The 13,717-nt window shown below is 42.8% G+C and overlaps 1 protein-coding gene across 1 annotated transcript in view; it reads left to right on the top strand.

Annotated features, from left to right (window-relative positions):
• Positions 1–2,880: 2,880 nt before the first annotated feature.
• The window catches only part of Rcl1 (RNA terminal phosphate cyclase like 1), a 42,807-nt gene continuing 31,970 nt past the window's right edge, over positions 2,881–13,717 (top strand). Inside the window, exon 1 of the mRNA XM_051199957.1 lies at positions 2,881–3,139. Coding sequence (XP_051055914.1) covers positions 3,004–3,139 — 136 coding nt within the window. The 5' untranslated portion in view covers positions 2,881–3,003. The remainder of the gene's footprint in view (positions 3,140–13,717) is intronic.

Below are 13,717 nucleotides of genomic sequence, written 5' to 3'. Positions count from 1 at the left end.
TTTACTGACTTACCTTTCCTATGTACCTTTCAGTGAACTGATTAAGTAATAATTCCAGTCAGGCCATGCTTTCATTAAACTACTAGGTGCTAAGCTTGGAGAATACAATGAAAATATTTCCCTTCTTATTGTCACAGTAAGCTGTCTTATCATAAGAAATTACCCAGACCTGCCTTTTCTGGATGAAAAGTGTGTTAGAGAGACTAGCACATAAGCAAGTGATAAAGGGCTACATAGTGTATGCCCAAACAGTTTTGAATAGTCATTGTAAGGGCTTGAGGAGGACTAGACACAGAAACTCACCCTAAAGCTGCATCAGAATAAGCATTTGTTCCAGACTGAAGCTGGAAAAAGTCCTGGGGTCCATGACGACTTGAGGAAAGATGATGAAATAGTAGGGTGTGTGTGGAAGTGTGGTTTTGAGCAACTTTTTCTGTGAGGTAGGAAGAATTTACTTCTAGCCTGGCTCTTAAGCCCAGTGCTCTGTGGTTGAGTCCAGCAGATTCTTGTCCTTATTAGCATCGAAGTGGCCGCAGAGTGAGATGTGTGCCATTTGTCATTTAGTTAGGCAGAGGACTCTGAACAGATTACTAAATGTACATGACAATATAAAAATAGGCAAATGTCAACAGAGCTGTGTCATAAACTTTTACCTATGCACGGTCCAACTTGTGAGCTAGCTTGGTGTGAAGACAAAATCAGATCCCATATACAAGGCTTTTATTGTGGAAATTGACTGTAGGCATGCACTCAGTAGTATCATAGGGACATTTATTGTGGCTTGCCAACCCCTTACTGCTCAGGGATGTGTAGTTAGAACTTATCTAAACTGAAACAACACATTCATACCACAGTAAATAATTTTCAGTTATTTATTATTGTGAAACAAACCACCCCAAGCTATGGCTTAAGACAGTGGTCATAATTCGTTTGTGGCTATGCGGTTTGGGCAGGGCTCAGTGGCTCATCTGTGCCCCAGATGGCATTAGTGAGGGTGGCTCAGAAGACCAGAGGGTAGGTGACAAGTGAAATCATCCAGGGGCTTACTGGAGACCATGTCTGGCCTTAATTCTGGAAGCTGGGGCAGCTAGCATTTTTCTCTCTGTGTGGATTTTGCTGCATCCTCCAGCAGTGTTGAAGTCAGCCCTAGAAGGATCAGAATTCTAAAAGAATAAACAGATAAATGGGGTTTTTACTTTGACTCTGCCATTTACTTTATTGCTCCCAAGAATCCCCTCCTTCCCCCCCCCCTTCTGAATCTCAGTTCTCAAATTTTATGTCAGGACTTAGTCTCAATTGCCCAGAAAAAAAGATACTGAGGCAGGATTTAGAGTGGACGTAATTTATTGGAGAGTTAATTCCAGCACGTATCAGAAGGAAGCCGAGAAGAGATACAAGGAGAGAAGCCAGACAGTCATGCTCAAACAAGAAAATACCACTGTCAGTAACTAGAACTTAAAGGACAGCACAGTTACCTCACCTAAGGCTAAAGGGAGCCTGGATATTATTTCCATGTCCGCTCCAGTCAGTCATTGCTTGAAAACAGCAAATTCGAGGTTGGCTTTAAAAATCTGGAAGCAGAGACAAGGCACTGATAGATCAAAACTGAGCAGGTTTGCAATGAAAACAGTGAGGTCTGAAGAGATGTGAACATTCTTCATTTAATAATAATTTTCTTAAGGTTATTTAGTAAGTAAACGAGATGGAGTTAAAAAAAGAAAGTAAAAACTCCATTCCTGGTGTGAAAGTATTCCCGGTGCTTTGGTAGTCTTCACAGCAGCATTTAGAGGAGCCCATCAAACCATCACTGTGTAAAGGCAGTGTCACAGACCGTCATTACTTTAAGCGAGTTAGCCGCCACAGAGGACTTCAGGGCTGATCCATGAATATCTCTGCACTGATTGCCACCCTGCAGGTGCTCCTCCGGGGTTTCCCCACCACTCTGAACAGCTACCTTTCTTCATCTCCCATTCCCATCCTCCACTGTGCTTTCTGGGACTCAAGGTCTGGTGTTGCCGCCCATAAACAGCTGCAAACCGAACATTAAGATACTAGATTCCTAAGATGGTAGTCATTTGATAGTTTTTGAATAGAGGCATGAAATAATCCAGTACTTAGGAAGGTTTTGGAGCGCGGGCTTGGATGACAGGAAAGATGGAATAGCAAGACCCCGCCCCCCTCGCGTATGCATGCTCATGTATGTCTCGAAGTATTGCAATTGTCCATTTTGAGACGTGATAGGTGAAGGATCTGTCTTGACACCAAACTCAAAGTATATAAACGAAGGTGCAGATAAGAAAGGGACGATGCAAGGCATCTCATTTCAAAATAAGCAGTGTCTTCTTGTCTAAAGGCTTGGGTCCTGGTTCAGGCAGCCTCTGACAGCTTTGCAATAGTAGGCTGCACCTCCCAGGAGTACTGCTCAGACCCAGACCTCGAGAACAACAGGGTAAGTGAGCCAACCCTGTCCTCTCGTCTATCGGGAAAACACGGGAGTGGCTAGCATCCTCGCCAAGGGGCTGCCGCAGAAGCGAGGCTAAGTACCAGGCAGCTGCGGCACCCAGGCGGAGCCATTGCGTCTTGTAGCTCCCAGGGCCGGGAAGCCGCACACAGACAGACCCCACCACCGTCTGGGCGCTGAGGTTTCCCCGCAGCGTTACGCGTCCTGCAGCCCCGCGCTGTTGCTGGGGCTCGGGCACCGCCCCTTTCACTAGCGGCCAATGGCGACGCAGAAAGGGCACCGCCCATCTACAGAGCGGACCAATGGCGACGCAGAAAGGGCAACGCCCTGCTCCCCCATGGACCAATGGCAGTGTGCCCCGGCGCCCGGGCCGCCCCAGCCAGGCGAGGAGGCGGGCAGGCGGCCGCTGGCTCCGCCCCGCTCCCCTCTGACCCGGTGTCTAGTCGCTCTGTCTTCCTGTTCCAAACCACGTGGACGCGTCGGGGGCCGCGGTGGTCCCTGTCGCGTTCCCAGCTCCCGGGCCCTCGGCGCGCAGCACGCACATGGCGACCCAGGCGCACTCCCTCAGCTACGCGGGGTGCAACTTCTTGCGCCAGCGGCTGGTCCTGTCCACCCTGAGCGGGCGCCCGGTGAAGATCCGCAGGATTCGGGCCAGGGACGACAACCCGGGCCTCCGAGGTGACTCGGGAGGGGGCGTGGGGGGCGGGGATCCGTGGTGGCAGTCCCGAGCCGCCGCGGGGTGCGTGGGAGGGCTGGCGGTCGGGCGGCGCGGGAGGCGGATCTGGTCCGGAGCTGCGCCACGCGTGGAACGAATGATTCCCTGCGGCTCCTGGGCGCGGGTAGTAAACAGCTACACGTTTTCCTGGCAGGCGTGTTGCTACGAATCGTAGGCGTCACCCACACAACTTCCCTCTCTTGAGACTTCGCTTTCGCCACAGACCTCTCAAAGGAGAAAAATAGTTCATTGGACCAACATGTAGTAGTGAGTGAGTGGACGGGCAGACATTTGGAGAGGAAGGTACCACTGGTTGGCTCCCCGCTCTCTGAAAAAGCAGGTCTCCGAAACCGCTGCCCCGCTTGGACGCCAGTTCTTGTGGCCATTGTTTCTCGCCTCCCCACCCCATCTCTTCGGGAGTGAATTACGAAATTTTATTTTTAAATGGTGTGCTTGTTTCTATTAGTCATTGACGTGCGCATTCAAGAAGATTTGAGATGGGTTTTTGTTTTGAAACGGGGGGGTCTCATGTTGCCCAGGCTAGGCTCAAACTTGGGTTATAGCTGATGCTGACCTTCAACTCCTGTTCCTTCTGCCTCCACCTCCCCGGTGTTGGGATTACAGGGGGGGGGGGTTACAGGCATGCCACATTATGCTCAGTGGAGATAATTTTTAATTCATAGACCTAATTGTCTTGACTTCAGGAGGAGCACCAAACAGTAAGCTATAGGCTTTAGATCTCTTTTATTTATTTGCCCCACAAAGGCAGATGGCTTGAACCCATCATCCGAACCCACATCTTATTAAATGGCTTTGGCTTTCAGCTGTTACCCCGTAATTTAGGTAAATGTTTAAAAGTGACTCTCTGATCTCTCCAAATTGAGACAACTGAATCAAATCTTCCTGTAGCCTGAAGGTAGAGAGGGGCTGTAGTTGCTTCAGGAAATTTCCTGGGTCAGGTTGATGTATTTAACTCTGTCGAGGCTCCCAGAATAGATGGCTAGACCATTTCATCATCTGTCTGAATTTGATTTTTGGTAGTTTCATTTCTACCACTCTTGAAGTTTTGTGCGTGGTGATGGAAACAAGGCTAGAAAGGAAGAAACTAGAAGGCTTAGTAAGTAAGGTTAAGATTAAGTTCCTGTCCTCCTGACTGTGCTGGAGAGAACACTGGGCTTGGGGACATACACCTGTAATTCTGCACTCAGGAGGCTGAGGCAGGAGGGTCCCAAGTTCAAGGCCAGCCTGATCTACATAGTGAGTTCCAGGCTGGCCAGGGCAACATAGTCAGGAAAGCTGTCAACCTCAAAGTTGAGGAGAGGCCAGTGAATAGTTGGTGCTCTTTTCCTCAAATACTCCAGTTTTAAATCTGGTCCTTGGGAAAAGTTATTGCTTGGTTGGCTTTGTTGTTTTTCAGCCCCATCCTGGAGACCTTGCTTCTGCTATGACCACTGACACAGTTTTGTTTTTTAATTATTATTTTTTACCAGAAGTGCTTTAGCCTGGAGACCCTGGGCTTCCTTTCACAAGTATATTACTTATATCAGAGTTGACTCGTAATCTGTGCTTTCTAATATAGTGTTTTATGTTTCCAAGAACTTGAATGGAACTCACACAGGAACGCCTGTTTCTTTGAAAAACAGGACTTGACACTTGGATTTTCTGAAAGGGCAGGGTGTTCTGGTACCTGGGAGGTAGTTATTTTATGGGATGCTTTGATATGGAACATTATTTGCTTTACCTCATGTCTTGGGGTCTGTTGTTGTGATAACAGACTATAACCAAAAGCAGCTTGGGGAGGAAAGGGTTTATTGCAGCTTAAGTTGTAGTCCATCAGGAAGAGAAGTCAAGGCAGGAGCTCGAACCAGAGACCAGGGAAGAATGCTGCTTACTGGCTTGCCCCTCGTGGCTTGCCCACTTTGCTTTCTTATACACCACAGGACTACCTGCCCAGGGTGCCATCATCCACAGTGGGGTGGGTGCTTACGCTTTTATTAATTGAGTAAATGTCCCACAGGCTTACAGATAGGCCCATCTGATGGGTGCACTTTCTGAATTGAGATTCCCTCTTCACAGATGACTCTGGTTTGTGTCAGGTTGGACAGACAAACCTAACCAGCTACCTCCTCAATGTACTAATAATAGAGTCTGCTGCTTAAGACCTTGTGCTGATTTAAGGGCTTAGGAACCTTCTAGTGAGTGCTTGTCTGGTTTACTTACAGAGGGACCCAGATACACATCTCTACTTTCATTTGTAGACTTACCATGTATGTGAGTACGTACACAGGTTAAGTATGCATAATATATACATACATATAAACACATGTATGTAGCCTTGGACACATGATTTGGGTAGTCAAATCTGTGGAAACTTCATCCATCTCTGTCTGCCTCTTCTTGACCTAGATTATGGGATTTGTTTGGAAAAGACTCTAGAATACCCAGAACAGTCTCCAGCTGAAATGCAAAAATCTGTCACATCCCCCAAAGATGCTTGTTTAAACATCCCAAAGGGAGTGCACTTTGGCGGAATCCTGACTCAGGACCATTCAGAAGTTTATTGAGCCTCATAATGTGCAAGGATTTGGGGGAGGGGACTATAGCTAGAAGTTGGTTGCCCTTGCTCTCAGGGAACTTGTTGTCTAGCAGGAAGAACCTGAGTGGAATGGCATGGGGGAAGTATCAAGAGTCTAGTGCGGGAGAGGGACTAGTGGAGCCCGGAGCGGAGAATAGTAACCTGGCAGTTGTAAGGAAGACATTCTGGATGTCCTCCTGTTGTGACGCTTGGGACGATGGCTGTGAGGATCACTGTAGGCGAAAGAAACCATTCTTTTTAAACAGTTTGAGTCTCTCTGTGTCTAAGACAGGGTGCTCTGCCTGGTTGCCCTTTGACCTCTGTATGCATGTGGGCGTGCATACATACCCATCTCTTACACACATAAATAAATGTCAAAAGAAGACCCATCCATTTCTGAGCCTCAGGTTTTTCCATCAGGAAAGTGGGGTCAAGTAGACCTGCTTTGTGGGATTATTTGTTATGGGGACTAATAATACTTAGATGGCATGAGCAGGGCAAAGGGAGCAGGAGGAACAGGTGCCAGTTGGTTTATTATGTTGGTTGTCCTGAGCATTGGGTAAAGCTGTGCTGTCTGGTGTCTGGAGTCTTTCTCTGCTGCCATTGGAAACTGTTCAGATATTAAAAGAGAATTCTGATGTCCCTTTGAAGTTTCCCCTTTAGGTGATCAGATCTACATATTAGCATATTATTGGTAGTTTTGCTCTCTGGGATGCTGACAGTATTTAGAGACTTTTTGGATGTCACTGGGGAAATTGTCAAGTAGGAGAGCCCAAGAAATTACTAATACTCTACAATATACAGGGTGGCCCTCACAGTCGAGAATTGAAATGTCAGTACTGGTGTTTAATTAAAGCTTTTTTTTTTTTTTTTTTTTTTTTTTTTTTAATGTCCCAAATTCTTAAGAATAGCAACAGGTATTGTTAGAACTGCCCAAGGAACTGGACATGGTAGTATCTATACCTGTAACCTCCCATAGAAAAGGCTGAGTTTGCAGCCAGTCTGGGCTGCAAAGGAAGTAGATGAAACTCAGGTCATGCCCAAGCCCTGGAACATCAGGCAAAGAAACTGATATGTTAAATAAAATTGCCCTTTTTCTGTGCAGAGAGATTTAAATAATGAAAAGAAATTAGACTCTTAAAAAAAAGATGGTCCTAGATTGGTTCCAATTAACTCTACAGACATACCTGGTACGGTGACACACCCCTGCTGTAACCCTAGCACTTAGAAATGAAGCAGGAGGTTAGGGGATCAGCTAGGCCAGCTCTCTTCAACCTGTAGGTGGAATCCCCATAGGGTGGGGTTGGGGGGGTAAATATGCCTAAATTCATTGGAAAATACAGATATTTACATTACAGTTTACAACAGTAGTAAAGTTACAGTTATGAAGTAGCAAGGAAAATAAATTTATGGTTGGGGGTCACCACAACATGAGGAACTGTATTAAAGGGTCACAGTATTGGGAGGGTTGTGAACCACTGAGCTAGGCAAAGTAGTCTGAAACTTTTCTCAAAACCCTAAACAAAACAAAAGCAACACAAATATAATCATATGCAATTTATAGTTTTACTCTTGAACACAACCAATTATACTGCCCCATTGTATTCTTCATGTTAGAGAAGGAATAATATTTCTGTTGTTGTTTCTTTTTATTGAAAGTAAAATCACCAGGATAGTTAAGTGGGTTTAAGTGTCTTGTTTCATGAGGGCTGCAGTGTTCAGGTGGCTCCAGCCTGAGGGGCTTCTTCTCCTGTTACAGACTTGGCATGATACAGCACCCATTCCAGGTACCCCCACCCCACCCCCCGGCCACCCTCATCTTTCTCTGTGTGTCCCTGGCTGTCCTGGAACTCATTCTATAGACCAGGCTGGCCTCAAACTCAGAGAGAGCCAGAGATCTGCCTAACTGCCTCCTCGTGCTGGGATTAAATTTGTGAACCACTGCACATGGCTTGGTATCATTACCTCTGGATTTCACACGGGCTTAAGGAGTTCAGTTGGTCTAACAATTTCTATGTTATGTGAGGGCTAAATGGAGAAGTCCACACGCTAGGTAATTGTTTGAATAATCCAAATGGTATCGGACTTGATTTTCGTAAAATTATTAAGTTTAGGAGCCTGATAATAAGATTGCTTTTACCCGGTTGCTCATGTGCTCAGCTTCAGAGTTGACTTCTGCAAAATTGGAAAAGCTACTTGGGTCTATGGGAACACTGTATATGGTTTGAGTAGATGTCCTGAAGTGGAAACATTAGACAACAAAAGAATCCTTTAAGATGCGCTGTGGAAATGCTACATGAGGTTCCTTGAATAGGAAAACAGCTTTTGGTTAGCTGGTGGTAACCATATCTGCTGCTTGTAAATTAGATTTTCTAAAAGGAAGGTGAACCTATACTTTTTTATAATTTTTTTTCTGTTACGAGTTGGTAATTGGAATTGTTAACTGGATTGGAGGGAGCCAGAGAACAGATAATGACATGTAGAGGTTTCATGTTGTCCTGTTAGTTAGGAGTTGCCTTGTGCTTCTGTTGACTGTTAATATGTGCTCCCAGGTGATCTTTGGCTGCCCCCAAACAAGACATGCCAAACATGTCAAGAATCTGAACGACCTGTTTTCTGCTCTTGCTTAGATGCTGTAAGAATGCTATTTTGTTGGAATTATGCACCATCCATTATTTTTTTTTAACTGAATCTTTTTGAGATCACTGTAGCTTTATTGACAGTTGGAATAAATAGAAGAGTCTTGTTTATACCCTACCCACATCCCTAATGGGACCATCTGGTCTATCCATAGTCCAATAGTATCACAACTAGGGTATCCACACTGACACAGGAAGCTACAGAATATCTTTACTACTATAAATCTTCCCCACATTACCTAGTTTTCATGTGTCTATGCAGACCACCTGAGAGCTGTTGACCTGGTGTGAAGGTGTGTTCTGATATGAGAATGGGCACTTCTTCATATGAGCCAGTGTCTGAATTTGGTACAAGAGGTCATGAGAGGTCAGTTATTCACACAGCAGCTATTTCATGGACCAAGAGTGTGAGACTCTACCTCCACCAATTAAAAAAAAGGGGGTATAATAATAATAATAATAATAATAATAATAATAATAATAATAATAGAATCCTTAATGAGTGAGAGCTAGAGGGGTCTTTCCCCTCAGCACAGTTCATGAGGTGGTATTTCTGAGGCACATAGACCAAGACCTAAGGAATATTTGACCAGACTAGCAACCCCATCAGGCTGAGACCATTAAGAATCTCGTGCACCTGTTTTTAAAAGCTTAGATTCATTCCTTTATGTCAATTACATGGTTGGTTCACTGAGAATTGAAACCAAGGAACATTACGAGAAAGTGGGACAGTCAAACTGGCTGACTTTAGTTTGGCCAGAAGCTGCCAAGTGGCTGTCAGGCACCTGTGGTTCATGATGGCAGCAAGCTAGAATTCTGCCCGCTGCTCATGCGGCCAGCACCTGGGACAGCACTATGGCAGACAACCCTTCCTTTACAAACTGAAGCTGACCTGTTGCACAGAATCTTTGATCTGATCAGACTGTATCTAAAAGATGACTAGCCTTGAGATGTTTCTTTGCTCCTAGAGCTTTACCCCTGGGGGACCTTTGCCAGTGTAGTCGTTGGTAGAGCTGGAAGGGTCGGAGGCCTGCCTAGCTGCTGTGGCAATACCTGGAAATATAGACTCTTAACGCCCAGTCAGACCTTTGCCCCCTTAGCCAGGCCTCACTGACATAATCTAAAGGAAGGCAGTCCAGAGTCAGTGGAATGGCTACCCTTCTTCCTTCCCAACGCTTGAGTGCAGTGAGTCCCATTGAGAAGACAATTCTGCCTTCCCCCGAAGCCATGGGTACTTCATCAGCTTCTTACAAAGACTATTTTACTGCCCTGAGTGAAACTCCCTTCCCTCCTCTTGAGACTTTATCCTCTTGGTTCCCATTTCACTATACTATACACTAAAGAATATATTCTTCTCCTTACCTACCTGATGTATCTTGATTTCCCCCTCTAACCCCCAAGAAAACTAACAAATCAAAGGCAGAAGGGGGAAAGTTGCTCATATTGTTCCTTTCTACTCACATCCATTGTCTTCCTTCACTCATTCCTTCTAATCTGTTCTCTATTTCTAGTTATGTCATTAAGAAATGTGATATAAACTAGGCGGTGGCAGCTGGATCTCTGAGTTCGAGGCTGGCCTGGTCTACAAAGTGAGTTCCAGGACAGCCAGAACTACACAGAGAAGCTCTGTCTCTAAAAACCGAGAGGGGGGGGAGGGGGAGAGGGAGGAAGGAAGAAAAAAAAGATAGGTTATAGGAGTGAATCTATAGAGTATACAGGTTAGATATTTCATTCAGCAACAATCTCAGGGGTGTCTTTGATACAACAATGTTATATACAAAGTTCATACCTTAAAATCTTGTTAGAGTTGAGTTACTAAAACAAAAATGTGATATTTAAGTTTAGGAGTTTGTAGAGCTGTGTTCAGAATTATCCTTGACAGTATACAGCTTGTGGATTGTAGAGTAAAAATTATTTTAAGTGTTTATTTTTTAATCAAATTTGATCCTTTTAAAAAAGTTCCTGAGTATGAAAATGAAATGAAAGTACCGCTGTCTTGTCTTTTTAAAATAATTTGGAGACAAGCTGTCTCATTTCTAATTTTGAACTATTCTACATAATTGGTAGATTTTTTTTTTTTCTAACATGAGGATGTTTGTCTGCATGTATGTCTGTGTATTGGATGCATGCCTGGTGCCTTCAGAGGTCAGATTTGGAACTGGAGTTACAAATGGTTGTGAATATTTATGTGGGTGATGAGAATTGAACCGGGGTCCTCTAGAAGAACAGCCAGTACTCTTAACCACTGAGCCATCTCTCTAGCCCCATGTGGGCTGATTTTATGAGGACCACAGTCTTCCTTTTTCTGGTTGCATGGTCATTGCCACTGTCATTCTTTTAAGGTGGTGTCAGGTGGGTATCGTTTTATATCCTCATCAGCAATGTGCAAGTCTCTCCATCTTCATCAGCATTTGAAATGCTTTTTAGTCATTCTGGGCCATGCTTATTATGTAGTCATTTTTCATTGTATTAATTTGCAGATGTCACCATATATCTAATGTTTTCTGTAAAGTGTCTTTTCATGTCATTGCCAATTTTAAAATATAATTGTTTGTATTCTTGAGTTGGTTTTTTTTTTTTTTTTTTTTTTTTTTTTTTTTTTTATATATATAGCTCAGTGGTAGAGCATTTGCCCAGAATACTCGATGTTCTGGTCTATGCCTCCCCTCCACGCCCCATGGTCATAAGAGGAGTACGTCTTTGTTTTGGTTTCTCTTTGTTTTAATTTCTGCTTACATCTTTATTATTTCATTCTCTGGGTTTGGCTTTATTTTGCTTTTGTTTTTCTAGCATCTTGAGATGGAGTTTTGATGAAGATGTCTCTTTTTCTAATAAAAGCATGAAGTACACAAAAAAAGTCCCACTCAATAGTACTTTAAGCTGTGTCCCATACATTTTGGTACATTGTAGTTTTGTTTTATTTCAATTCAGTGTGATTTAAAACTATTCCTTAGAGATTTTCTTTGACCCATGGATTATTAATTATCATGTTTAATTTCCTAGTGTTTGGATTATTTCTTGCTTTCTTTGTGGTACTGATTTTAACTTCATTATGGTATGAGGATATCACTATGATTTCAACTCTTAAATTTTTAAATCTATTTTGGTATAAATTCATTATCACTTAGAACAAGTGTATATTCTGTTGGGTAGACTTTCTATAGTGGCAGGTCAATGCTAGTTGGAACACACCTTGACCAGGAATGTCTGGATGCCCATATCCTTGGCCTTCTCTTTTCTTACTTTTCTCCTTTTTTCTGCTTTCCACTTTTAATTTGGCTCTTTTTGTTTGTTTTGTTTTTTTAGGCAGGCTTTCTGTGTAGCCCTGGCTATGCTGGAACTCACTCTGTAGATCAAGTTGGTCTGGAACTCAAAGAGATCCACCTGCCTCTGCCTCCAAGTCCTGGCATTTGTGCCATACAACCACCAGGCTAATTTGGCTCTTTTAAGTGGCTTATTGAGGATGGGTGGCTGGACTTGACTTGGGTCAGCAGTCGTGGCCCCGCCCCCAAGTTCAGTAACAAAGGTGTCATTGTACTTGCCTTCTGGTAACCCTTGCAGCACAGACATGTGCTACTCCACACTCTTCATTACTTACCCATTACTTACTCCATCTTCCCACGGAAGCAGCGGACTGTCAGAAAGGTGAAGGTGGTACAGTAAGACATGTTGAGAGACAGAGCACATTTGTGTAACTTTCAGTATTTTCTTGAAGTAGTTGTTTTATGAGTAGTTATTATTGGTCTCTTAGTTTGCAAATTAAATGTAGATACATAATATATAGAGGAGAAGTCTATCGTGTTCAGAACTTAGCATGGCCTGGGTGTTTTTTGCTGATTCCCCCATGACTAAGGAAGATTTCTCAGTTCTTGAACTAAGGCTTCTATTAAACCTTTTGTTAAAATTAGTAAACTCGTCATACCTTTTGAAACAGAATGTGCAGGTCTTTTTCACTAGTAGGCTACTTGATTTCCCCCTTATTTATGTGTTTAGTGCTGTAATTACTAGTGACATAGGCATTCTTATATTTCATCTACAGGGTTTCTTTCTTATTAGGAAAGAGAGACATTTCCATCCAAACTGACTAAGATGCATTCTTCTTAGTCAGACTGGGAAATTAAAAAAAAAATACATGGTGATGTGCATTTCTTAGGTGTTATTTGTTTTTTTTTTTTTTTTTTTTTTTTTTGACCTGCTTTCATTAAGTGAGATTAGCTTGTACTTTAGCTTATTTTTGAAAATTAATGTTCATTATTGTCTTGTAGGAGTTCTCTTTATATGTTCTTTTTTTTTTTTTTTTTTGTACTTTGGAGGATGCAATTACCAATAATTTGATTTTTCTTTGAATGTTGAAGTTTCCAAAGCCTTCACCACTGTTCTTTGCTATTGATGCATTTTCTCATTCTCTTTTTACTTTGGCTCTTTCTGTGTCTTCTGCTTTGTTTTGGGTGCTAGCTTCATTATAAATGCAGTAATAGAGACTGGCTTATTGTAAAAGTTCTTAATTCTAGGGAACTTGGAGCTAGCTAGGTTGATGAAGTGCTTGCAAGCATGAGAACATGAGTTTGGATCCCCAGCATCCGTGTTTTATATCTCTCCTTTTATTTATCTGGTTTTTATTTCTTTGGTGTTCATATAAGAAAGCCAAAATACATACACAATTTGCATGTATGAGACAAAAATTGTGCTTTTATCTTTATTTTATAAAAGTAATACTTCTTTGGGGAAACTCTTATTGTTCAAACTTTTAAATAATTGGTGTAGATGGTGGGCCTTAATTCCTAGACCACAGAGCATCCCCCTTTCCCAGGAAGCAATCTTCCTGGCTTTTCATGAGTGCTATCTTTCCTTTACTGTCTCTGAACTCTCAGTTCATCTTTTTTCTCGTTTTTCCTTCTTCTAATTCATGAAAGTTTAGAGTGGCTTTTGCTTTAGTAAATAAACCCTCCACGTACTCTCATGATTTGTGGCTCTGTTGAAGGTGTTTTATTGTGTCCTGTAGTTTTTCTTCTGTTCACAATCTAGGAAGGATGTCAAGTTTCTTTAAGAATTATGCAGGTCAAGAAATTATAAAATGTTGTGGAATCTCATATATAAAGGAAATATTTTTTTCTAAGTGATTGGACAACTCTTAACTGAGAATTGGGTATGTTTGTAATATCTGCCTTTGGGATTCAGTGCAGAAAGTATGACACTCACTTTACTTAACCGTTTATTGTCCTGTTTCCCCATTTTTTTCTAAAGAACTTGAAACCCTTCTTTTAATATAGTATGAGCCTTTCTTTGTGAAATTGAATAATTCCTTTAATCCTTATTCCTTAAAGCCC

The sequence above is a fragment of the Phodopus roborovskii genome, unplaced genomic scaffold (assembly GCF_943737965.1).
Source record: "Phodopus roborovskii unplaced genomic scaffold, PHOROB, whole genome shotgun sequence".
Taxonomy (NCBI): Eukaryota; Metazoa; Chordata; class Mammalia; order Rodentia; family Cricetidae; genus Phodopus; species Phodopus roborovskii.
Note: the sequence above shows the minus strand (reverse complement) of the source record. Positions and strands in the feature narration are given on the sequence as shown.